The 26,168-nt window shown below is 33.0% G+C and overlaps 2 protein-coding genes across 3 annotated transcripts; one reads left to right on the top strand and one right to left on the bottom strand.

The window, feature by feature from the left end:
• Nucleotides 1-16,857: 16,857 nt before the first annotated feature.
• LOC109017517 (alkaline/neutral invertase A, mitochondrial-like) lies at nt 16,858-20,491 on the top strand. The gene is made up of 6 exons (XM_035691953.1): nt 16,858-18,065; nt 18,292-18,457; nt 18,697-18,908; nt 19,084-19,577; nt 19,658-19,706; nt 19,826-20,491. The coding sequence occupies exons 1-6, from the start codon at nt 17,277-17,279 to the stop codon at nt 20,153-20,155; spliced, it is 2,040 nt and encodes a 679-aa protein (XP_035547846.1). The 5' UTR covers nt 16,858-17,276; the 3' UTR covers nt 20,156-20,491.
• Nucleotides 20,402-23,879, bottom strand: LOC109017519 (gibberellin 2-beta-dioxygenase 2-like). 2 transcript variants are annotated; one of them, XM_018999765.2, is made up of 3 exons: nt 23,369-23,879; nt 21,754-22,114; nt 20,402-21,067 (listed from the first exon to the last, which is right to left on the bottom strand). In XM_018999765.2, exons 1-3 carry the CDS (start codon nt 23,746-23,748, stop codon nt 20,789-20,791), a joined length of 1,020 nt encoding a protein of 339 aa, XP_018855310.2. In that variant the 5' UTR covers nt 23,749-23,879; the 3' UTR covers nt 20,402-20,788. The 2 variants fall into 2 exon arrangements, with proteins under 2 accessions (XP_018855310.2, XP_035547847.1); XM_035691954.1 differs by lacking the exon at nt 20,402-21,067 and adding an exon at nt 21,585-21,654.
• Between the last annotated feature and the right edge of the window lie 2,289 nt (nt 23,880-26,168).

The following is a 26,168-nucleotide window of genomic DNA, read 5'->3' as shown; positions in this document are numbered from 1 at the left end:
TTTGTAATTATTCATTTCACAAAAATTATATCTATATGTTAATGCATTAAACATATTAATTTAATATAAAAAAAATTATATTTTAATTTTTTATAAAATAAATAATATATTTATACAACAAATTTTAAATAACAAAAATTGACAAGTGTCAAAACATTACTAACATTCGAGAATATATACCCAGATATCTAATTTGTGTTCGATATTTTTTAAAATATGAATCATTTTTGGGATTCAAAATTTCGAATTAGTATGAAACTTAGGCCACATGTTACAAAGGGGAGGTAGAGTACTTATTTATGGGAAAAGAGCAAACATGGAAATGAGCCCACTTGGGATATACATGGATGCACTTTTGATTGTCTTGTCAATAAGGACCTGTAAAGCCGTTTGACATTTCATTCACACATTAATCTACTTTACATCCTCGTTTATCACTTGCGTGAAGCTTTGTACTGAAAGCGAGAGCACACAATTAAATGGTTGTAGTCGGTCTTTGAAAGCCATCACGACCACAGACTCGAGGAGGAGGAGGAGGAGGAGGGGGTTGAGTTGAACAAACATTTTATTGGTGTTATCTCCTTTCAATTTTCTTGGTGATCACGTTCTTAAAATGTGTAGAACATCTTTCTTACCCGCAAAACATAAAGTGAGTGCCCATGTTGGCATTCCACTATTGGCAAGAATGATCACATGTCTTTGTGATTTTGTGCTTATCCTGTCCATACATTAATACGTACGCTTATTTCATTTATGAGTAATCATTTTCTTTATTCTATATTTTATCATCTTCAATTACATTTACTATATGATACATTATTTTAGGTACTGTTTATCATTTAAGTGGCTGATAATAAAGAATATCTCCCGAAGTGCATCGTATCAATATATATTAATAAGGATGGTATTATATTGAATGAAGAGTAACATTACTCTTACTTAATTTAAACAAATAATTCTAAAAAATAATTTGGTGCGCGCGATTGCATGTATGGTTCACGAGCACAGTAGCAAAGTCGATGAACCTGCACATAATACATTATTTTTTTTTCAAATTATTTGGGTCATTGATATTATAATTTGATGGCCTGATGACATATAACTTAGGTCTTCAAATGGCCGAAAATTTGAGTTCGAACCCCCATCCCCGGCTCTTACTAAAATAAAAATAAAAAAAGTTAGATCAATTCTATAACTAGTACTCACGAACATTTTGTTAAGATATAAAATAAATAATAAAATCTATATCTTCTCATCAACTCAAGTTTTTGGGACAAGTGATGATTTCACATGGTATCAAAGTAGAGGTTTTAAGTTCGAATCCTGACTCTACACTCTATCACATTTAATTAAATATTTCACGTATTGGGGCACCCATTGAGGAGGAGTCTAGTCCACACCTGAGGAGGAGTATTAAGATATAAAATAAATAATAAAATCTACATCTTTCCATCAGCTTAAGTTTTTTGGACAAGTGATGATTTCACACATTTAGCTAGTCACCGTTTTCTGCTAAAAAAATAAAATAGCATGCACACTTTCAACAAAAATAGATCGAAAGAAAGGATCGATCAATGTCATGAAGCTAGGAGGACTAATGAAGTACAATGTGATTTTTTTATTTCATGTGGATATTTTAAAATGTAGATCATTATTTTAAATCTCAATCATTAATGTTAATCTCAATTTAAATGTTTAATATTTCGCGTCGACGGTTCAGTAGTATTTATCACAATTTTTAAAACGTGTTGAATATGATAAATCTAAAACTGATAAATGTTATCATGTGGGCAAAAACAATATATAAATAATGACATGAAAAAATCCCCATTATTTCATCTGAAAAAAGCGATTGATCAAATAACTAAGAAATTATATATAAGAGATATAATTGGTCTAGCGATTAAACTATATTTATCTTTCAATTTAAGATGTATATCAAGGAATAATTAACTAAGAGGAATGGCTAGCTGATCCGGAACATGACTACAAAATTATTAAAAATTCATTAAATGTTTTAGAAAAATTAAAACTATTAATTAAAACTCAAAAACCAAGTATTAAAATAGATTTTTTTTCTTTTAAATGTATTAATTAGAAGTCGGTCAACTAAGAAAATCAATTATCAACGTGGTTTCAGCCATCTTAAAATAGCCGAGGATTGTCGGGTATATATATATATATGGCCAGAGGGTGGTCGAATCACCCTAAGAAGGCTATTTTAAAGGTGGTCTAGCTACTCTTATGGACGTTATAAGTGGAGAATTTGTTGGACTTAGATATGTTATTAGAGATTTCACTCTAATTTTAATCAGTCAGTACTTTAATATAAGAATGGATTAATGAAATAATAAGCTGAATGAGTATATATTCTTGTGAGAATGAGAATACATATATATTATGATTCCTCAAGGAATGAAAATACCATTCTGCATGCGAACCAAACATGACCTATGAATTTGAAGTTACAATCAGTACGTTTCTAGTAATTTGAAGTTACATTAATATTTATAATTAATTTGCATGGCTGTAGCAAAATTCCAAATTAATCCAATTGAAAAGTCGCATATCTATATATATATGGACATTTAAATCAATTTGTGAATTATTAGAACATAATAGACCATTAAAATTTAAACCAAAAATAGATGATTGAAGTTGAGTATGGATAAACCCAACACGTAAATGCATGGATTAGGTACGTAATTAAGGCCAGCCACGATGAATCCATCGATCTTAACTTGTAAATATACCTAATTTTGGACTTTTTTTGCCTGATTACATGATTAAGATCATCATATTCCTACGGCGGATATCTCGACCACTCAACCTTAGATCATTTTCTTTCAAACACGCATTAACTGATGTCTCCTGCTTCCTAATATGCGAGATAGTACGATGTCTCCTGCTTCCTAATTATATGATTAATTGATGGTTTGAATTAAGCTGGCCAGTAAGTTAAAAACATGAAGCATGGGGCGCATGCATGCATGCCGAGTGTCTTAATTTCTGACTCCATTAATTTGATTTACACAAGGATCAATTGGAGAAACCCGACGGGTCACGAAAGCTAGCAGACGATGAAGCTGTTATATTTATCATGACAAATCTACGCGTCAAGAAAATCTTCATCATCCCGTACTGAAATATATAGTACTACAAATGTTGTGTCTGTACTTCTTAACTTAATTATCACATGATCAAATAACGTCAGTTTGTATAATTTTTTCTACTTCTTTTTAACACACCAAATATCTCTCTAGGTCTACTTCTTTTTCCATTTCATAAATAACGCCCTTCTAATTTTCCGAGCAACTCAAACTGGCCGGATTTTTGCACCGACAAAGTTTGAAAATGCCAGTTCGTGGCCATCCATTACAAGAAAAATAAATTTTTGTGACCATTCTATTACAATCAAATGACTATTCACAACTAATTTTGATTTTAAATAGAAATTTTATTAGAATTAATTGGTCATAAATAAACAGTTTTTTTGTAGTGATCTCCCACCTGATTATTTCAAATATTATTATATATGCATCATGTTTTTTAATATTAAATTTCCAAAATGAAGTTAAAAACTTTCGAGGATAACTAGAAATATTAAGATACTCAAATCCAACCGAGGTGCATAAAAAAACCAGGGACAATTGAGTCAAACAATTAATGCCTCAAATGAAGTAAAACAATAATAATCTTTTACCAAGTGGACATACGTACACAGTACTTTTATAGAGTGGGAGTAGTTACATATATTGAGTAAGAGTTTTGTTACACAACTTTTATCACACTCTACATTTTATTTTTATTTTTTAATTTTTAAAATTTTTAATTTTTTTTTTTTTTGAGTTTATTATTTTTAAATTATTTCAAATTTTTTATTCATTATTTATATAATAAATATTTGATAAAAAAATTTAAAAAAATTAAAAAAAATATATAGAATGTGAAGTGTTAGGAGGTTGTGAAGATTTTTTGATTGAGTAAATTGCCACAATACCCAAAAAAGGGTGAGCATTGTTGTACAAAAGAATTAATTGAATATTGTAAACCTTCATGACCCATTTACTCCAAATTATTTATTATACTAGTGATCATCAAATTATCAGCTTCTCGAATAGTAAGTTGAGATGAGATAAATTGATATGAAAATTAAATAAAATATTATTAGAATATTATTTTTTTAATATTTTATTATTTTAAAAATTGAAAAAATTAAATTTTTTATTATATTTTATATGTAATATGTAAAAATTATAATGATAAAATAAAATAAATTAAGAGTATTTCTCAATCCAAACTAAACCTGATTCGTCCCTTGACTTGATCAACTCATGTTTAACGTACATTATAATAACACCGCAAGCACGCGCGCGCGGGTCAAGCCATTAATTTTAATCTATTTGAAGTTAATGATTTAGTGGCATCTGACGAGTGTCATGACTCATGTCGTTCAGCACGCGCGGTTACTCCAAAATATGTTTTCTCAATATTATTAGGTATTTTATTTTAATTTTATAATATTTATTTCTTGAAAAGATTATACATAATTTCACACTCCCGAACTATATATTAAAATAGTCAATTCGTATTTTATCACATGTTGAAATTAAACTTGTACCCTGGATTATGATCTAATTCATGTCAAGATTGTACAATATTTTAATAATTTGGGATATTGCAAATTGATAATTGTCGAAATGAACTATTTTTTTTTTTATATAGATTAAAAAAATAAATAAAAGTGGATTTTATTTATTCTAATAAACTAAGTTATCTAAAGCTGATAGTTGTGGAAAGATCTGAATTGCTATCTATAAAGAAATTTCATTTCGGTGCGTGCTTGTAAAGGTCACGATCTCCATTGTTCATTGTGTTGGATAGCGAAGCTGTGCGCCAATAAGAACGTGGCCAACTATACCAAACTGAGTTCTTTTATCAGATCCGGTTTGTACTGCATGGGCCTTATAATGAAGCCCATCATAACTGCTAACTATAATATATACATATATATATATATATATATATACATTAGGTGAAAGCAACGTATAATGCATATTTACTTAGTTTATATTTAATTTTTTTTATTAAGAATTAATTTTTTATTAATAAGGACGTAATGTTTTGATTAATTAAATAACGATATAATGTTTATATAATTTATAAATAATTATACGATGTGATATATTATAAAAGAAGATTATTAATAGAAGCTATAACATGGTCGAGTCAACCTCCACCGCGTGCACATCCGAGAGGGTCCAGTTCTGCCACTCAACTCCATCTAGGATTATATCCTCAATTCTCTATTGAACAACCACGTATTTCCTTATAATTTAAACTTAAATAATTTTTTGCGTCCCTTTCTCCCACTATTTATTTTTCCACATTAATAAATCACTCCTTCACATTGGTGCATTTGAAAGCCTCTGATGCACGTCTTTCTCCCTCTAATCTCAAATGGTGCCACCCTACATAGAATATGGGTCATGTTGATGACAATCTTTTCAATTTTTAAAATATGGGTCATGAAAAAGAAATATAACTTCTCCTTTTAAGAATTAATATAACTTCTCCTTTTAAGAATTGGAGCTTTTAAAATATGGGTTATTAAAATATGATTCTTTATTTTTACCTTCATGGATTTTAAACGCAAAATGGTTTGACTTCAAGGGCATAGGGAACTAAAATACGACCAGTCATACCTAACACCATTAAAACCTTTTTGACTCAATAATACTATTCCAAATGAATAAATATAGATAAAAGTCACTATTAAAAGCATTCATTTTATACATATAATATAACATTATGTAGATCACACATTTCTCCAAATAAGTGTTAGGAACAATCAACTAGAAGCAGCCACGCAGTGAGTGTAAAGTATGCATTATTATAATGGGTCGTGGCTTCTCTCTAACATTACTCATTCCAAATCGAGACTAATCAGAACAAGTCAAGTTGTAGTGCTCAAGTGGAAAACATAGGCTTAAGTAATCAACCTAAAACATTCCAGCCTTTCTATGGGAGAGAAAGCAGCTAACACTTAAAAATTAAGAAAGAAAGAAGAGTGGAGAAGTTTCTGCACTGGCCGGTATTTCAAAAAATGATAAACTAACAGTTGGAGTGTAGTGTGAGAGAGGGAAAAACAAGAGTGGAGAAGTTTATGCAGTGAGTGGGGTTTCAAAAATGCTTACCAACAGCTGCAGTGTAGGATGGAGACTCCAACAAATTTTCTTCAACGACGAAAGGGCAAATAAAAATCTCAAAAAACTCCTGAAAACACCGATAAATAAATCTTAAAACAAGATGGATGAACACAAAACTAACAGTACGAAAATATTTTATCGGGTTTTAGATCACGAAGAAAATATCCATTTCTGTGCATGTGACTAAGGTTGCGTTTGGATGTTGAAGTGAGTTGAGATAATAAAATATTATTAGAATATTATTTATTATTATCATTATTATTTTGAGATTTGAAAAAGTTGAATTGTTTATTATATTTTGTGTTGGGATTTGAAAAAGTTGTAATGATGAGTTGAGATGAGTTGAAAGAAGTTGTGATTCCAAACGAAGCCTGTCCTTGCAACACTTGAGACATAAAGTTCCGGATCTCTTCTTCTGAAAATGGACTTTGTCAGTCTCTCATTATTTCATACAGATTACAATCCTGGAGAGACAAAGTCCAGAATCACACTTGAGGTAAATAAAACAATGGCACTCTATTGAACGGGGTTCAACATTTAAATTCAGAGCGTGAATCAATTTTCATGAAATCATAGCACGTACATGCACACTCAGACTCACAGAGAGAGAATGAGAGAGAGAGACTGCGCGCACGCGCGCAAGTGTGATGAATCCCTGGGATTTAAGCATAAGTATCAAAGATCAAATAAACACTCTAGACACTTACCATGTACTCAAAAATGAAGAGTTCATTGTTTTCTCAGGCAACCTCCTTCAACTTTATGATACTGGGATGATATAATTTACGAAGCGCCTGCAAAAGGCAATGTTACTTAAGATGCAAGCAGGACACACCATAAAATAATCCATACACGCATACGAAGGTTTGTAAACTATTTCCATTCAAATTAACTATAGTCCATACCTTTAGTTCTCTTAACTTTGTGTTCTTGCCAAAAGTAAAACCTTGTGCCACCAAAAGTGAAACATACATATATATTATATATATATGTATATAAGAAACCATACAAGCTATAATGATACCCTAAACTATCAATTTTCAGAATCACCGTCCAAGCAACCAAAAATCCTTGGAAATTATAGTTTTCCCCCCTACAAAGCCAGACCAAAATATATATATTTATATTTAAATCGTGCCCGTTAGCCTCAAACAAAGCAAGAGCTAGTGAGCCTCTATTTTAGGAGGCCAAAAACAGAGTCAACTGTTGCACCTCTGTTGCCAACGACTGAAGCTTCCTAGCCACTTGCCGTCATGCACCATAGCCCAGCCATGAGACACTGCCCAAGTCAATCACCATTACACTGTCGTAAGCTTTTGTATCTTCCTTCCGTGTTCTCTCTTTCTCTCACTCTATTTCTATAAACTTGTAAAAAAATTTGTCTTTCAACTAGGTTTTTGTTAGAATTGACCTCAAATAATACACAAACAAAAAAAAAATTTGCCTCAGTTCGTCTATGTACCAAAAATTTATGATGATGAAAGAAAGAAACGGCAGGCATAGCAAACCTTAACTTGAGATGACACGCAGACTTCTTATAAACAGCAAAAAAAACTTGCCTCAGTCCGTCTGTGTACCAAAAATTTGTAATTATGAAAGAAATAAATCACAGGCAAACCTGGTGAACTTCAAAACCACGTTTGGTCTTCCAAATGTTGCAAATCATCGGTGAAAGGGTCAAATATCTGTGGTATATTCAACATGAATTCAGTAACTCTTCTGCTTTTAATTTTACTATCAGAATTAAGGGGAGTTAACGAAATGTTACAGAAGAACAAAAAATGTTAAAATAAGAATTTCTGTTAGATAGTCACTTTATATATATAAGAAGATATATGTATCTACTTTCTACTTATATATAAAGTGTGAATGAGGTGTGAACAATATTTTCATCTAATAATTTTTCTTCCTACTTTGCCCCTGCTTTATTTCCAAATTTCCGTTTTACCCCTCGTTTCTCCCGCGTGAGAGCCCTTCCTCCCTTCTCCCTGTCCATTTTCGTTTCCTAGAGTGCGCTGCCGCACGGCGGAGTGACTGACACCGCCCCGGCCATTCTCTTCCCCTCCGGCCGACATCCATTTCCTTCCAATCTCAACCCCTCTCGTACCGCTGTTAATCGCCACGAGGGAATCCAAGCCGCGACCCATCCGTTTCTTCGTCTCCTCCAGTGCACTACCGTACTCCAGCGTGGCCAACACCACCCTATCGATTCTCTTCCCCTCCGGTTGGCATCCTTTCCCTTCCAATCTTAGCCCCTGTCATGCCGTCGTTAACCGCCATGCAGGATTGCCTATAAACGTTTGGAAAGTGTACCCACACGCTTCCTATCAGCAAGGGTTACTTTTGTTCGAAATTGTCGTTGAGATTACTAGAAGGTCCTGTGATGGCAACCAAATTACTTAAGTAAGTCCTCGGCTTCAATGATTAGAGATATTTGGCACTTTCTTGTCAGAATTAGCCTTTTGTCTTAGACACAAGGTAAAGTGAAATGCAACCAATTCCACCGCTCGGTAGAAAATCAAACTTTTTTTTGTCTTTTCCGTATTATTACTATGGGATGTATTTAATTAGTTTTTTTATTTATTTAAATAGCTAATAGAAGAAATTATTTAAATTATAATAAATTAATTAGAAGTGATTAAAGATAATAAATTAAATAGAAAATTAGCATTTCTCCCTTGTTCAACTCCAAGAATCTGGTGGACTAAAATGGAAAATGGACACACATACCAAAAACAATTAGCACTCCCAATCAATTTTGTAGAACTCAGTTTTATGTAAAATTTAAAGAAAAGTAGCTCAAAATTACCTTCGATTATGTATTTTTGAATCTATTTTCCATTTTGCTATAGTATTAAGATACATGTAGCGTGAACTGTATACAAATGTAAAAATATTTTATTTATTTTTTCTCTTTTTGTGTATTTTATCTCCCACAATAATTTATCTCTCCTTGTATGTTTTTTCCAACAAACTATTAAATAATATAACATTTAATTGATGTAAAGAAAAAATAAATAAACTAATTGATGTATGGTATATTGTAAAAGTCACAATAATTTATCTTTCCTTGTATGTTTTTTCCAACAAACTATTAAATAATATAACATTTAATTGATGTAAAGAAAAAATAAATAAACTAATCGATATATGGTATATTGTAAAAGTCAATATGTAAAAAAGAAAAAGTAAATTTTAATGATGTACTTTTTTTTTTTTTTAAATAAGAGTTAGGGTCATATGTCCATGAGCAACTATTCTCCAAGTTTATTAAAATGTCATCACTTATGGTGAAGGAATACCGTAATTACAATCAAACTTCTGGGAGTTTACAAAAAATAATCTCTCAAACACAAAACAAGCAATGCCAACCACAAACCAAAAGCATCAATTACAAACTAGGACTAAAAAAGACCAAACTCTAAACATGCATAAAGAATACCCATCTAAACAAGCCTAAAGACCACCAAATAAAAACAATTTTAGTAATGTACTTTAAAGGATATGATACGTAAACCATTAGGAGTGCTCTAAAATCGAAAATAAAAAATAAAAAAATAAAACAAGAATGACATGAATGATAGGAACCTTGAATTTTTTAACTTCAAAGGAAAGAAATTAGGGTTTTGTGAGGAATCATATACATACATGAGCATATAGGTCATTATTGATATGCGTTTATGAAAAGAAAATTGATTTACACAAAAATTTTATAATATAAAATAAAATAAAAACTATAAATTGATGTACTTTGATATAATTGGTTAGATTATAAAATATTTTAATTTTATAAAAATTATGGCTGACATATCAAATTAAGCCGTTCACCTGGACAGAAAGACCCTATGAAGCTTCACTGTTCACTGGGATTGGCTTTGGGCCTTTCCTGCGCAGCTTAGGTAGAGGGCGAAAAAGGCCTCCTTCCGAGGGACCCAAGCCGTCAGTGAGATACCACTCTGGAAGAGCTAAAATTCTAACATTGTGTCAGGACCTACGGGCCAAGGGATAGTCTCAGATAGACAGTCTCTATGGGGCGTAGGCCTCCCAAAAGGAAACGAAGGCATGCAAAGGTGATTTTTGTAAATCGTTGTATTATAGTTATAAACATTATGCAGATCATATGTATAATGTGTTCTAAATAGAAAAAATGTTCTAAAAATATAGACAAAATTATATCCGTTTATACATAATGTGGGCAAACGTGCAACGCACATTGCTATTGCTAGTATATATATATATATGTGTGTGTATGTGAAAGATGTGTGACAACATCATTCATATTTGCTCTGATATATATGAATCAAGTACCTAGCCGGGTCTGTTGGATTGGACATCCAAATGAGCCATCTCCAATGGTATCATTGGATGAACTCATTTGTTTTTCATCCCTCCCCATGTCTCCCCGTCCAAACAGAATGACAGAATTTTGGTTTTTTCTTAGGCTGCGTTTAAATGCTTAGCTGAGTTTTTTATGAATAATAGTAAGTTGATATAGTAGATTAAGTTTTGTAGAGCCCACTTAAAATGAATTTAGATGTGTTTAGATATTAAAATGAGTTTAAAGATATTTATGAAAATTTGAAAAAATGTTGTGGATCCCGTATGTAAAGAAGTGTTGAATTGAAAAAGATTGTGGATTCTCTTATAAAAAAATAATGTTGTAGATCCCACATGTAAAGAGGTTTTGAGTTGAAATGAGTTTAGTAATTTGAGAATTAAGTATTTAGATATTAGAATCAGTTTAAAATTAGATTGAACTGAATTGATCTCAATAAAATTCAACAATCAAACGGGGCCTTAAGCTTAGTTTGAACAACTATAAGAGTTTGGGGAACCGAGCGCTTTCAGCCCACGAGATGGGGGGTTTTCGTAAAGTTTGAAATTAGATGGTCCCAATATCAATGGGTATGAACCCCTGCTACGTGGGCTTCGTTAGTAGTCACAACCCAATCCAGCCTGCTAGTTAGTAGCAAACCCTTTTTTTCACTCAACCAAAAAGCCTAACTCGGTTTTCGACAGGCCGCCCTAATACAATTATATCACATATTTATTTAAAAGAATTTTCCTTACTCATTAGATTGGACGTATGAGAATATTTCAAAATTATAGTTGATAACATTAATTTTATATCTTGGTATTTATTTTTATTACGTGCGATCATCCGTACAAGTCTCTTGTATACAACTTTTGTGCAGGTTTGTTTGTTAAAAAAGTAATTCCTACCATTAGAAAATATTTTAAAAAATCATTTTTTTTAATAAAAGATGTGTAGAAATATTGTACATGGCTTTTGCTCTTTTGTCGGGGCATGTTTGGATATCTGGAATATCTCTGAATTTTGTATATAATAGTGAAATTATTTAAATGAAAATATTTTATTGAGTTTTGAGAAAATAGAGAGAAAAATTGAATAAAAATATTATTATATTAAAAAATAATTTGAATATAATTTTTTAATTTATTTTAAAGTTTGTAAAAGTTATATGAAAAATGCTATTGAGCCGCTCCATCCTTCCTGCTAGACCTTATTACCTAACGTGGTATATCCACGTGTTTATTTAAAAAAGGTAAAAATTAAGAGTAATTTTATATATAATCGTAAAATGTGTAAACTTTTTGAGAAAGAATGGATTCTATTATTAAAAAATTAATTTTTTTCTTATGAATCTCATATTTTATTCATTTTTTTTAAAGTGATTACGCGGCTATAGTTTCACAATTCAACAAAGAGAAATTCTATTTGCAGTCTTCAAGTGGGAACTGCATGTGCAGGCACATTATTAAATGAGAGAAAACATCATTTTAAGAAGGATAATTTTATAATTTTAAAAAATTTTAAAATTAAAATAACCTATACTTACATTGCAGTCCCCAAATGGGGACTGTACCATTGCTCTTCGGCAAATATTTTTTCTGAAAAACTAAAGGCACAACATGGGCGACAAACCCACTCTCTCCCTTCCCTAAATCGTCAGATCCTCTCTCTCTCTGTTGCCCAACAAAACAGAGCTTCCATCTCCCTTATGCAAAACATGCATAAATTAATGTTTTGGGTGGCCATAAATCAAGCCACTTCAAGCACTGGGTTTCATCAATAGAGGCCTTCTTGCCTCTCTCAGCCATATCCAAGGTCTCCTTGTTGCATAGCAAAATAGGACCAATACACCATATTTTTTCTCCTATTGTCTTCCAGTATTCCTGAACATATGTCGGTTCCATTTCCACTTTTAACCAATACTCCATATGATCCTCCTTCAACTTCCCTAATCTTTTATTGAATACCACTCATATCTTGCCGGTTCGAGCCATGATTGAAGGATTGAGGAGTAGCTGAGTTCTCGTGAATACAATCCGATTTAGTAATCCGAGTACTGTAAAAAGCTATGAATTGGAAAGTACTGTCTCGAGGACCTTAGACTTGTATAAATTGTTAGAACACACAAGATTGAAGTAATTTGTACCATCGAATCATATTCATAGAATGCCAAACTTAAGGGCAATATCAATCGTCCATGCGAGATTTCTATCAAATATGATGCAGCTTGGAGGGGCTTTAGCTTTAGAAGTGTTGGTAGGAAGAAAAAAATGTTAGTCATTTATGTTTTTTCACAGTTCATTTTAACTCATTTTATCTAATCATTACAATTTTTTAAAATTTCTGCAAAAAATAAAATAAATAATTCATATTTTTCAAATTCCAAAACAAAACTAATATTAAAAAGTATATTATAACAATATTTTATTCAACTTTTTAACTTTAATTTCAACTCATCTAATATGTGAAAACAAACGATACCTTAATATTAAAGTAGTATAAGTGGAAGTATGTTTTGTACCATGTGCTTGTAAATTAATGAAATATGTACCAATAAACTAATGAGTATTTGGTTTTTGTAGTTTGAAGGTGCAATTTATTTTTTCATCCATCTTAATCTTGATGGCCAGGGACCAGAATTAAGCTTTGTATAAAGTATTTGTTTCTTGTAGTTTGAGGGTGCAAAGTCAGTTTTGGTGGTTTGGGATATAGATTGCAGATCATTCAGTAATTTGAAGGTGCAAAGTGAATTTATACCTAGGTATTATTGTTTGTTCTCATTCTGGTAAGTTGGGGGATTGATATTAGTGATCTTTTTATATACCGGAAACATTGAGCTACTCTAATTACTTGGTGAGAAATAACTTCAACTTTGTCAATTCCATTTACCTTAAAGATGCAGAATTTTGTTGAGTCATGTTTAATATGTATCATGATCATTGCAAGGTTGACTGAGCAACTAAGCCACATGCGAGCACCCTCCTAGGCTTCTTGGTAGCTTGACTCTGCCGATTTACCAATAAGATGTGCTGGGACGTTTAAGCTTTCGGCTTGATTTTGCACGAACCTACTCTGATCGAACTTGGCATGTTTTTTTATGGTGAAACATGGATTGCAACGATTATAACATGGATTATAAACAAAATTTAAAATTCAACTTTCACAACAAACTCCCACTGTTCTTCACAAAACAAAGTCCCACTGTTTTCAGAACGCATGGATTACAACAACAAAATTAAAACACTGCTCACTATTACATTGCCGCACAGGGATTACACAGATTGCACTGTTCATACCAGACTTTCACAATGAACTTTCAAATACATGGATTACAACCATCTAGACTGATGTGGATTTTCATCTTGGTCCGGGACCGGTAATCGAGAAGGTTGCGCCTAATGGAATAATGCGTAGGAAGAACCAACAATAACTTCAAACCATTCTCTTTCGCTAACTTCAAGAGGATAATGATTGATTACACTAGATAAGGTAAAGCCGCCTTCATAGTTTAAAATTGTATTAATTTTAACCTTATTCCTTAACTTCTCTGTTTTTCTTGACTTCATAATATTAGTAGCCTGATTGTTTGATGTGTCTTGTCTAGCACATATTAAGATAAACCATTTAATCTTCTTTCTATCTAGAATTCTTCCTACACACCCTAAATTCCTTATGCTTAGCATATGTCATATGTATAATAATAATGAACTTCTTCTTAAGAAGAGAATGACATTCCAACCTTACGTTCTTCAATGCATGATATGATTGTTATCTTGACTATTTCCATGAGATCTTACATCATCACACTTGTTATTTGAGAGCTCAATGTCGGGATCCATTATAAGACTATTGGGCGAGTTCCCTATACTCAAAATGGGAAGAAAAGTGGTCAAATACACACGCAAACACGATAAAAATAAAAACAAAAAGAAGTAAACACAAAAATGAGTACACAAAATAAACACACACAGAAGAAAAATAAAAATCTGAAGCAGCTAATAATTCTCATAATTAATAACATTTTCATGGTGGTCCGGACTCTGAATAATTGGTTAAATTGGCGCTTCTGATACTTCTAGAATTTATAAAATGGAGAACTCTAATATCGTATTGGTACTTTATTGGCCGCTAAGATAAGATAAGATAGTTTTGAGAAAAAATCACTTAAAAAGCATAACTTGCACTACCAATAATTAGTTCTTTTCAATGTTGAAGTCCCATATAAGTCGAACTTAGATTTCACATTTCTAATTCTATGTGGGGGTATGGGCTGTAACAAATGTTTATTTACCTACGCTCTTCAGTTTGCTTAATAGTTTTCTTGTGTGACGTAGTGGTTGTTGGGCCGTTGGCCTTGGTTGCTTTTTAGTTAGTTTGGTTGTTTTTCGTTGGGTTGCTTTTTTATTTGAATAATATTATTATGTTCTCTTATTTTATTCTTTCATTTTAAAAGTTCATGTATTTAATTTTTTTTTTCTTTTACTTATTGATTAAATATGTAAATATTAATGTATTAATATATTTTTTTATTTTTTAAAAATATTTAAAAAATATAAAAAATAAAATTTATACTAATTGGCACGCCTACTCAAATTTGGGCGGGACACAAGCATTACCCTTCTCATTTTGGCAGTTGCTTTTCATTTAGCTAATGTGAGAGCCACCTCTAATGTCCAGGTTAAACGGTACACTCTAGCGGTAATATCTAGTGGCTCGGTAGCACTATCTAAATTATATTGATTTTTGAACTTAGATAATGATTAGATGATAAAAATTAAAATTAAAAAAAATATTTTATATTTAAATAATATTTATAATAAAATTATGAAAATTATTTACCTATTCAAACATGTCCAAAATCTATATTTGCAGTCAACAGAGTACGCTGCATGTGATTTTTCTGTATGAAGTTCGATCAAGAAAACAAAGAAAAAACAAATAGTGGAGACGGAAATAACACAAAGCTTATTTCTATTTTTGTTCTTTTGTTCGGCAAAAGAACAAAACCTAAAATGTAAAAGGTAATCCCTTGACGACGTGTCGGGCTTATCTGCTTGGGGAGACAAAATGATACCGTAGCGCACGCTTCTTACGTGCGAGCTACAGAGACACGCACGTGACGTAACGAAATTGACCTCCACTGCTACACGCCACACGGAATACATCCTGTTCCACACGTACGTGCGATATCGAATAAAACCGAAAAAAAATCTGTTACGCAAATATCCCGATATTTCTAACTTGGGTGATGCTACAGCCCCCCGCTGGGACTCCGAGAAAGACTGTAGTATTATTTTATGTGTTTTATTTAAATAATTTTTTATATAGATCTTTTAATATTTTAAAAAATAAAATAAATTTAAAATATTATTAAGAAAATATTTTTTTAATCAGAAAGTAAAAAAAATATATATTAAAAATATTTTTTAATCACGAAGTAAAATAAAAAATTATTTTTACTTCATAATTAAGAAAGTAATTTTTAATAATAGTATGATTTTTTTTAAATATTTAAAATAGACATGCTACAACCCCTGGGGCTCTCATTGGGTTTAACATGTATTTTTTTGTGTATTTTTTTAATTTATTTTTTATATAAATTTTTTTTACACTTTTAAATAATTTTAAAAAATAAAATAATTAAAAATATTATTAAAAAATACTTTCTTAATAGAAAGTAAAAAAAAATTATTAAAAAATATTTCTTTAAGTAAAATAAATATTATTTTTTATTCTATTTCATGATTAAAAAATTATTTTTTAATAATATTATAATTTTTATTTTATTTTTTAAAATATTTAAAATTATTTAATATATTTATATAAAAAAAACTAAAAAAAATTAGATAAAAAAATCCTACAGCCCAGCGGGAGCCGCCCCGCATTTTCCTTTTCGTTCTAACTTCCCTTAGATATCCGTAGCCTGTCAGTCCACAAAAAGCGAGCTGAAATTATTAAAAAAGAAAAAATAAATAATAGTCGTTGATATTTTTATCCGTGGAAAGTCCCTCACGCAACGAATCAGAGTTCTCCACGTGTTAAATACCAACAATACGCTAAGAAAAAAAACATTTATTGGGACCACCCAAGTTGTGAAAAGTTTTGCGCTTTCTTGAATTCCGCACATTTTTTCAATCTTTAACTACAGAGTCAGATCTGGGTCTAGAACCACATCGGCATGTCCGACCCGGTTCTAATTTAACAAAAACCGGCGTGACGAGTATACCCTCGGTCCGGTCCAGTAGTTTATTCGAATGACATTTGATCCCAGAGGGCCAGAAGTCAAGAAAATACAAAGGTACCTTGCACGTGCATGGATAGAAATGTAAAATCAGATTCCATTCGAATTCACATTCAATGTTTCCAACCTCCACGAACTTTCCCTTCCCTAAGCTTATATAAGGCTCCTTTGGGCTAACGTTTTCATTTCTACCATTCTCATTCAAACCCCTTCGCGTACACCAACGTCTCTCCCAACTGTAAGTAAATTACTGTTCCGGAAATTTATTTTCCATTTCCAGTTCCCATTCCGTTCTCTGATTTATATTGTGTTAATTTATAAAGAAATTCTTTTTTTTTCTTTTCCTATATTTAACCTCTGTTATTCAGCTTTTCTTGATTAACAGAGCCGTACATATATTACATTCACAGAAATTGTAGCTTAATCTGTACTGAAAACAATTGAACTTTTCAGATTTGGGTTGTAGCTTCAATTTTAGGGGGAAAATACAATATTAATACAGATATTAAGAATGAACACCGGTAGTTGTATTGGAATTTCCACTATGAAACCTTATTGTAGAGTACTACTAATTAGCTACAAAAGGTCGTCCGTTTTTGGGTTTTCACCTGAAAAATTCAATGATGTGATAACCAATAATTTGTCGAAATTCCATGGCCGCCGATCTCGCTGTTGTAAATCTCAGATTGTAGGGTATATACCAGTAATTGATTCGAATAGGAGAGCTTTTAGTGTTTCCAATTCGAATTTGGATCAGTCTAGGGCTTTTGGCACAAGTTGCCGTGTTAATCAAAGTAAAGGTGGTGGTGGTCGTAGGGGTAGGGGTGTTTTAGTAATTCCCTATGTAGCATCAGACTTTAGGAACCATTCTACCTCGGTCGAGACCCATGTTAATGAACAGAACTTTGAGAGGATTTACATTCAGGGTGGGCTGAATGTGAAGCCTCTGGTGATCGAGAGGATCGAGACAGGTCATGATGTTGTTAAAGAAGAAGAGTCCACGGTTGAGTTTAATAGGTCAAGTGTAAATATCGATAATCTGACGGGTTTGAATGAGAAAAAGGTTGAGAGAAAGGTGTCTGAGATTGAGGAAGAGGCATGGAGCTTGCTTCGAAATGCAGTTGTAAGTTATTGTGGAAATCCAGTGGGGACCGTTGCAGCTAATGATCCAAGTGACAACCAGCCTCTGAATTATGATCAGGTCTTTATTCGTGATTTTGTCCCATCAGCACTTGCCTTCTTGCTCAATGGAGAAGGAGAGATTGTGAAGAATTTTCTTCTTCACACATTGCAATTGCAGGTAGTCCATTGTCTTAATTGCTTTTTATATTTCTTTTATTATATTGTTTTGCTTGCAAGAGAAGTTCATAGATTTTAATTTAAATATAATGGTGTAAGAAAGCATATTTAAGATATTGTTAGTCCATCTTTTGGCACATTGGATTGTAGTATGCGGTCTATTAAGTAGTATTGATACTAGATTAATGTTCCATTTCTTATCGTATCTTTTTTTCCTTGGCTATTAGAGTTGGGAGAAGACTGTGGACTGCTACAGTCCTGGGCAAGGGTTGATGCCAGCAAGCTTTAAAGTTAGAACTGTTCCTCTTGATGGAAGCAATGAAGCATATGAGGATGTTTTAGATCCTGATTTTGGTGAATCAGCCATTGGTCGAGTTGCCCCTGTTGATTCAGGTAAGAGGATAATCGTTATGGTCACTGAAACAATGTTTAAGAACTTATTTTCCATGAAATACCACTGCATGGGCTTTAGCCATCACTGCTTGTTTGTTGAATATCTTGCTGTTATTTTTTGAACACTTTGTGATGTAACATATCTCATGCATGCTTAAATGGGTTGCTTATGGTCTGTTCAAAAAAATCGAAGTACAAGGATATTAGATTTTTTAGAATATGTTTATTACTTTTTACAGGGTTGTGGTGGATTATTTTGTTGAGAGCTTATGGGAAGATCACAGGAGACTATGCATTGCAAGAACGAGTTGATGTCCAGACAGGCATAAGATTAGTCCTCAATCTGTGCTTGACTGATGGGTTTGACATGTTTCCTTCTCTGTTAGTGACTGATGGTTCCTGCATGATTGATAGACGGATGGGTATTCATGGGCACCCTCTTGAAATACAAGTAAGTTCAGAGTGGTGCTATTCTAAAATGTAAATCCTGTGCTTGGTATACATTAGATTCTGCCTAAGTTTTGTGGTTTATAATGTTTCCAATTCCCATTCACATTCTTAGTATCATATCACACTTCTCCATGTCTTAGGTTTTATCGTTTGCTTTAACAAATGTTAAATTCCAGGCGTTATTCTACTCAGCTCTACGCTGTTCTCGTGAGATGCTTATTGTCAATGATGGAACCAAGAATCTGGTGGCTGCTATCAATAATCGACTCAGTGCACTCTCCTTTCATATCAGAGAGTATTATTGGGTGGATATTCAGAAGATCAATGAGATTTACCGTTACAAGACAGAGGAATACTCCACGGATGCCATCAACAAGTTCAATATTTATCCTGATCAAATTCCTTCTTGGCTAGTAGATTGGATACCCGATAAAGGTGGCTATCTCATTGGCAATCTACAACCTGCTCATATGGATTTTAGGTTTTTTACGCTTGGAAATATTTGGGCCATTGTTTCGTCTTTAGGAAGTCCACAACAGAATGATGGTATTCTGAGTTTGATTGAGGACAAATGGGAAGATCTTGTGGGTCAGATGCCTCTTAAAATTTGTTATCCTGCTTTGGAGAATGACGAATGGAGAATAATCACTGGAAGTGACCCAAAGAATACGTGAGGCTCTTTAAATTGTTTGTTATTTTCTTAATTGTCTCCCTTTTAACTTGCAAGTCTGACTCTGTGTTTGCTTGCAGCCCCTGGTCATATCATAATGGTGGATCTTGGCCAACGCTGCTATGGCAGGTGAGTTGATTGTTGTTTAATTTAAATCTGTTCAACCCGGCCTTGCTTTAAAAGCTAATCTTTGGTACTTACTGGCCATATCGTAATCATCCAACTTTGTAAATATCGTATATTTTCAGTTCACACTGGCCTGCATTAAGATGGGGAGGCCAGAATTAGCACAGAAGGCAGTTGCTTTGGCGGAGAAGAGGCTTTCAGTGGATCAGTGGCCTGAATACTATGACACACGCAGTGGGAGATTCATAGGAAAGCAATCCCGGCATTTCCAGACATGGACAATTGCCGGTTTCCTAACCTCAAAGATGCTTCTGGAGAACCCAGCGAAGGCATCCTTGTTGTTCTGGGAGGAAGATTATGAGCTCCTTGAAACTTGTGTTTGTGCGCTTAGCAAAACTGGTCGAAAGAAGTGTTCACGTGTGGCTGCAAGGTCTCATCAGATTCTTATCTAATAGACAAGCGAGCTCTCTTGAATAACTATAGTGTTTTACTGGCACACTAGTGAGTGCTGGTGATCAATAAAGCAGTAGTCGAGCCTCCTCTGGAAGCTGACTTCATTTAATACCAGACTCTGAAACTGAACTTTTCAGCACTAAGCTAATGGTGTGGCACTTTTATTTTCCAACATTAGACAATACCCTAAAATTGTCCCATTATTTGAATCTGGGATAATTCAAGTTCGATGGCTCTGTTTTTTTAGAGCCTCTTAACCCATTTGTATTGATTTTTACAGGCTGAACAATAGCTTGTACTTGAATCGAATGGACTTCAGACTATACTTATTATGACATTGCTTGTACCATCCTTCCTTTGCTTACAGTATTTGTTTCGTTTTATGGCATTGATGGATCTGTCCATAGATATTAGATGTAAAAGCATACAAAATCTGGAAAATGACAAAGGCATTCAAACATTTTCCCCATTCAAAATTTCTAATATCCATCTCTACGCAAAAACTATGGGAAAGCTTTGTATATACTCTCTAAACCCCCTCTGTTCCCTCATGTCCCTGCACATAAAAAGAAAAAATGAAAACCCAAAAGAACCCCAGTTCATTATTCCAATTTCCAAAGCAAGGACTGCATTCAGGAAGCAAGTCCAGGAGCAGCAGCATCTGAGCATGTTCTGAAAAGGTCAAGACGTCTATCCCCGAGGCGTAGAGAGTAAACTGCTTTCTTGTATTCAGCCCAAGTGAAAGGCCTGTAGAGAGAGAGCCTGTTGGTGTTGGAGGCGAGCAATTCTGGAGGTGCAGTTATCCATGCTTGGAGGGGTGGACCCCCAAAGTAGGCCATTGATATTCTCGATTTGCATGAGTTTGTTAGTGCTCTGTGTCGCACGCTCACAAATCTTCCATTTGTCAATGCCTTCAAAAAACATAACCAACAAATAATTCACAATCAATTTTCAATTTTTTTCTTAATTACTTGTACATAAATATATATTATACATACATTATATAAACGCACGTTAAATTGTTGGGTTTAATTATGTTTATCGTTTTATACTATTGTTTTACAATATTTATCTTTGGACTACGTACGTACGTACCACTCTTGAGCATGAAAAAAAAAAAACATCGTAGAAAATATTTTTTCTTCGACAAGTAGAGTGGATTGTCTTTGGGACAGAAATAGCTGTTTAATCGCAACAACGAGATCAAGAATGGAACAGGCTCAATAATAGTGAATATGATACTCTACATGTCCGTACGCATGCAAATATATAAATATATAAATATATATATATAAATATCTTCTATCGTGAACAGTCGTACGCATCATAAATGTCAGGGCAGGATGCCCAACTAAGCAAGTAGTTTTTCAGTTCCACTTGATCTCAAACATAGATAAGTATTACTCCATTCCCCAACTCCTCGTTGGTGGAAAACTGATATGCGGGTCCCCACTTACCATCACATCAATGGTTGCATTGAAAACTTTGCAGTGATTCCCTAAATTCATTTTCAGTCAGTTACTGTCAGAGTCTCATCTTCTAAGAATTGTTATGATTACCATGAGAAATGAGAAAGATAGAAAGAGAGAAAACCAACCTGTAACATGTCACCCACATTAGCACAGAAGGCAGTGGGGTCAGGAGGGACAGGGATCCAAACTCCATCCTCTATAGAAATTTGGAGACCACTCACATCGTTGGATCTAAGGAGTGTCAAGATCTGAGGGTCTGAATGCTCTCCAAATCCCACCTTAATTCGATCATAGGAGGAGGGTGAGGTGTCCCAATCCAGTTGTAGAGGCGGATAGTGATTGAGCCTAAGAATAGAGTCGCTATCAACGTCCCTGATCAGCCTGCTGAAGACTGAGGTGTCTGGGACCAACAGGCCCTCTGCCATCAGATTCAAAAGCTCACATGCCAGCCCCCGAACTGCTTCAATGTACCCACTCGCGGCAGAGCTGTCATTAGGAAAGAAACGCTTGCAGTCACAATCACACATCAGATGCCAGCACTGGCACCTGTACCGTGGCTTAAACTCACACTGGTACTAACTCTTATTGACCAATGCTTTTGCCATCTCAGTGACAGTTAAACCAAAGTTTTGCATTGCTTTCTTATCTATTTTTGGGGTGGTTTCACTGCCATTTTAACTTTGTGTATATGATTCTTTGATTTGATTACACCTTCCTGATACGTCTGATCTGACTTGTCATTCTGATAGTACTTTTGTACGATCTGACCCGTTATTTGTTTTTTAATATCGCATTTTCTATTCACTTCGACATTGAAAGCTGTCCCCACGGGCAAGACGGTGGAGGAAGGTGACTCTGCATGCAATCAACGCCTCATAGGAGAAGGTCATATCGCACAGTCCCATGTGACTTTGGGGTGATGTTGTGTATATATTTTATTTTATGCTTTAGACAAAAAGTACTCACGTGTATTACATTCATGACGGTTCAATCTTTTCTTTATTTACTCGATTGTTCTTCCATTTCTTATCGAATTAATTCGTCGTGTGAACACAATTCGATCGCCATGATTTTAACAACAATAAAAATAAATAAATCAAAACATCAGTAGGATGCCCTCTCAAAATATTAGAAACAAACGGCAGCGCCAAAATTTATACCCTAACCTAAACGTGTCATTGGAGACTTTATTCTATGACACAACAACCAACATTCTAAACAACCCCAAAATATTAAAATCCATACAGAAATTTAATAATAATTGCTTTTTAGAATAATTCACTAAAAGTGCCATATATATGTTAAAAATCATCCCATATACGCTAATATAAGTTGCAATTTAAAAAAAAAAAAAAAAAAAACACACAGAAGAAGAAAACTCCAAGTATATATATATATATATATACACCATGTTACTCATAAAAGGTAACTGAAATCAATGATGCACTTAGTATGCCGGGAAAAGCAAAGAAAAACATCCTAGACATGCTTTATTTTTGTTACCCATTTTGTCACTACTCTAACCGCCATGCATAAATTACTATTCACTAACTGAAACCTACATGTACTTATGAACAGCTTGCATAAAGCAATTGATCACAACCAAACATAGAGAGAAAAAGATCAAAAGACAAATTAACCATGCAACGAACCACATCAATGCGTGAAACGACGGCAAAATAATCGAAGTTATAACTATATATGTTTGTTTATATATAATTGTGTTAATGATCTAAGTACCTGAATTTCGATGGGTTATTGGAGATGGTTCTGGATGTTTCAGCGAGCGAGAGAGGATTAGTATGCAGTGTAAGATATTCAACCTCTCCCTTGTCTCCGTGTAAGCCTATGTTCTTGCAGCCATAGCCTAATGGATTAGCCGGCCCCGCCCGCTGTTTTTCAGAATCCGGTAGGGCAAAAAAGCTAAGTCCCTCGTGTTCCAGGTTCGCTATAATGTCCTCGGGAACGCCATGGTTTATAACCTGAAAGAAACCATAATCTTCGCAGGCCTTAACGATGAGCTTTGAGACCTCTGATCTCTCTGCCGAAAAGTCGATTATAGGAAGCTCTACGTCCCGAAGTTTTTCGCTACTAAGTGGTTTTGGCGACGCTACCACCATTCTGAGTTTCAATATATATAGCACAACGAACAAAAGGTGAGAAGGAAATAATAAAAATCCAAACAAGAAGACCAAGTTCGTGTCGGTGATGAGTTGGTAACAAAAGAGTTCAGAGAGAGAGAGAGAGTATGAAGGAGAAGAAAGAAGCTAAGAAGGTAATGGAGTCTTGGAGAAGTGAAAATGGTATATTTATTGACAGAGGGATGAGAGGGTGAAGGAGTGAATCCTTAAGATTTGGAACTACGAAGTATTGGGCCCCTCTTGAGGTCACTCTCTCAGCTACTGTCATAAGGAAACTTCAGATTTTATTTTATTTTTTAAATAAAAGAACATAAAAGAACAAGATAAACCCATGATTCCTTTGAGCTATATGCATGTACTGATGATCTATGGCCAAATGGTTCAAACTTCACGCTGGAAAAGTAAAACACTTGCCCAACATTCTTTCAAATCATGTGAAATACTAGCTAGCTAGGTCTATGAATAAGTTCTGTTTGGACACTCTGAAAAATCTCTGTGTAACTAATTTCAGTACTTACGTTTAAACATTGAGGAGATGATCTCAGATTATCTAAAAATAATAATGAATTGTTTGTAAATTATAATAATATTAATTTACTAACCAAACACACCCTTAATTACCTTCTCCCTGAATTTGAGTGGAAATTAGCTCATGGTTGATATGAATATCTCAAAACTATCATTTTCCTAGCTAGCTATGATCTTTTTATAGTTTTATATTTTGATTGCCGAAAGATAAGAGGTGAATTAAGGAATCTTTAGACTTGTTGTGTAAAGTACAATGGCAAAATTTCTGTCGCACGAGAAGGTTGACTAAAATCTTCAATCTTCTTTGACCTGCTATTAATTTACTCCTCTCTCTCTCTCCTTTAATTACCTTTTTGTAATAAATAAATATTCTTTTTTCCGAAATTTATTACACCTTTTTTGACTTTGACTTTTCTTAATTACCACCCTGTCTGCTTTTATTCCATGCTTCTTGTGCAAGTAAGCCTGTAGTAGTAGTAGTCGTACTAGTCCAGGCCCAACCACCCTCTCCTCCCATCTCTTGCTTTTAATTAATTCTATCTATTACCAACTCCGAGTAATAACTTGCCCCCCACTTGTTTTCAAATATAATATCAATTTCTTGTATGGAAAGATTCCCTTTTTTCTCTCTCTCTATATAAATATAAAAAAAATTATTTTATTTTTTTAATTATACCGTTCAATTTGACCGTTTGTCAATTTTTTTAACTTAATAATTAAAAAAATAATTTTAAGTGTATTGAGATATTTTTTTATTTTTTTAAATATTAAAAAATTTAAAAAATAAAAACTAAAAAATAAAAAATAATCAATTTGAACAGATTATTCTGAACGGTTGAGTCACCCGATTCTATAAATATATGAGGATTTGTCATTATGTTTCTTTGAATGATTAATTTATTACAAATGATCAAATAACAAATGATCAAATAAGTGTTGTCTATTTTAAATGAAATGAAATGAATCCTAATCTGAATAAGTTTAGGTATTAATTTTTTATTTTTTATTTTTTTCTCAAAGTAATACTTTAGTAGAAGAAAATTAATATAGGCCGTGGTATGATTTAGAAAGACGGTAATCTCTAAATTTCAAAGAAAACTCCATCATAGAAACTTAAACTTAAATATTCTAGAGAGTAATGTTAGCAAGATATAGTAATATGGTATATAAGTCAAGCGTACTTATTTTGAATAAAAATTAAATCTATTATTAGAAAATAACTTTTTTGTTATTTAAATCTTAAATTTGTCCAAATTTTTTTTTAAAAATATATAGGAGTTATACATTTTTTAAATGTACAAACTATTTATCTTATTCCGTTGAAAAGTCAATCAATATTGTGAAGAAATTCATGACCTAATTTATCTTATAAAATTAATTTTATAAAAAATAATTGTTTATTTTTTATAAATATGTTAAAGATTCTGTCTACAATAATATGAGATTATTCTTTAATATAAGAATAAATATAGATAAAAATTACTATTAGGAACATCTATTTTATATATATGATGTGATATTATGTAGACCAACCATATTCTCAAATGAGTATTGAGAACAATCAATTAGAAGCAGCTACACAGTAAGTGTAAAGTGTGCATTGTTATAGTGATTTCTCTTTAATATTTCTCTTAATTTAATGTACAATTAGTAACCAACTTTCCATATCAATTATATATGTATCTACGAACAAAAAAGAGAGTCGATCGACCGGAGCAATAAAAAATAATCAGCCCTACAACGATCATGATGATCTATCGGCTTACGGTGATATGTACCATATATCGTATTCGATCCCAATTAAAATCCCCAGCACCGGTCATGTTGACATGAACTCGTGAGTGCCGATTGCTGTTTCACCTTTCGCGTGT

The sequence above is a fragment of the Juglans regia genome, chromosome 7 (assembly GCF_001411555.2).
Source record: "Juglans regia cultivar Chandler chromosome 7, Walnut 2.0, whole genome shotgun sequence".
Lineage (NCBI taxonomy): Eukaryota > Viridiplantae > Streptophyta > Magnoliopsida > Fagales > Juglandaceae > Juglans > Juglans regia.
The sequence above is the reverse complement of the archived record's forward strand: the minus strand, read 5'-3'. Positions and strand labels throughout refer to the sequence as shown.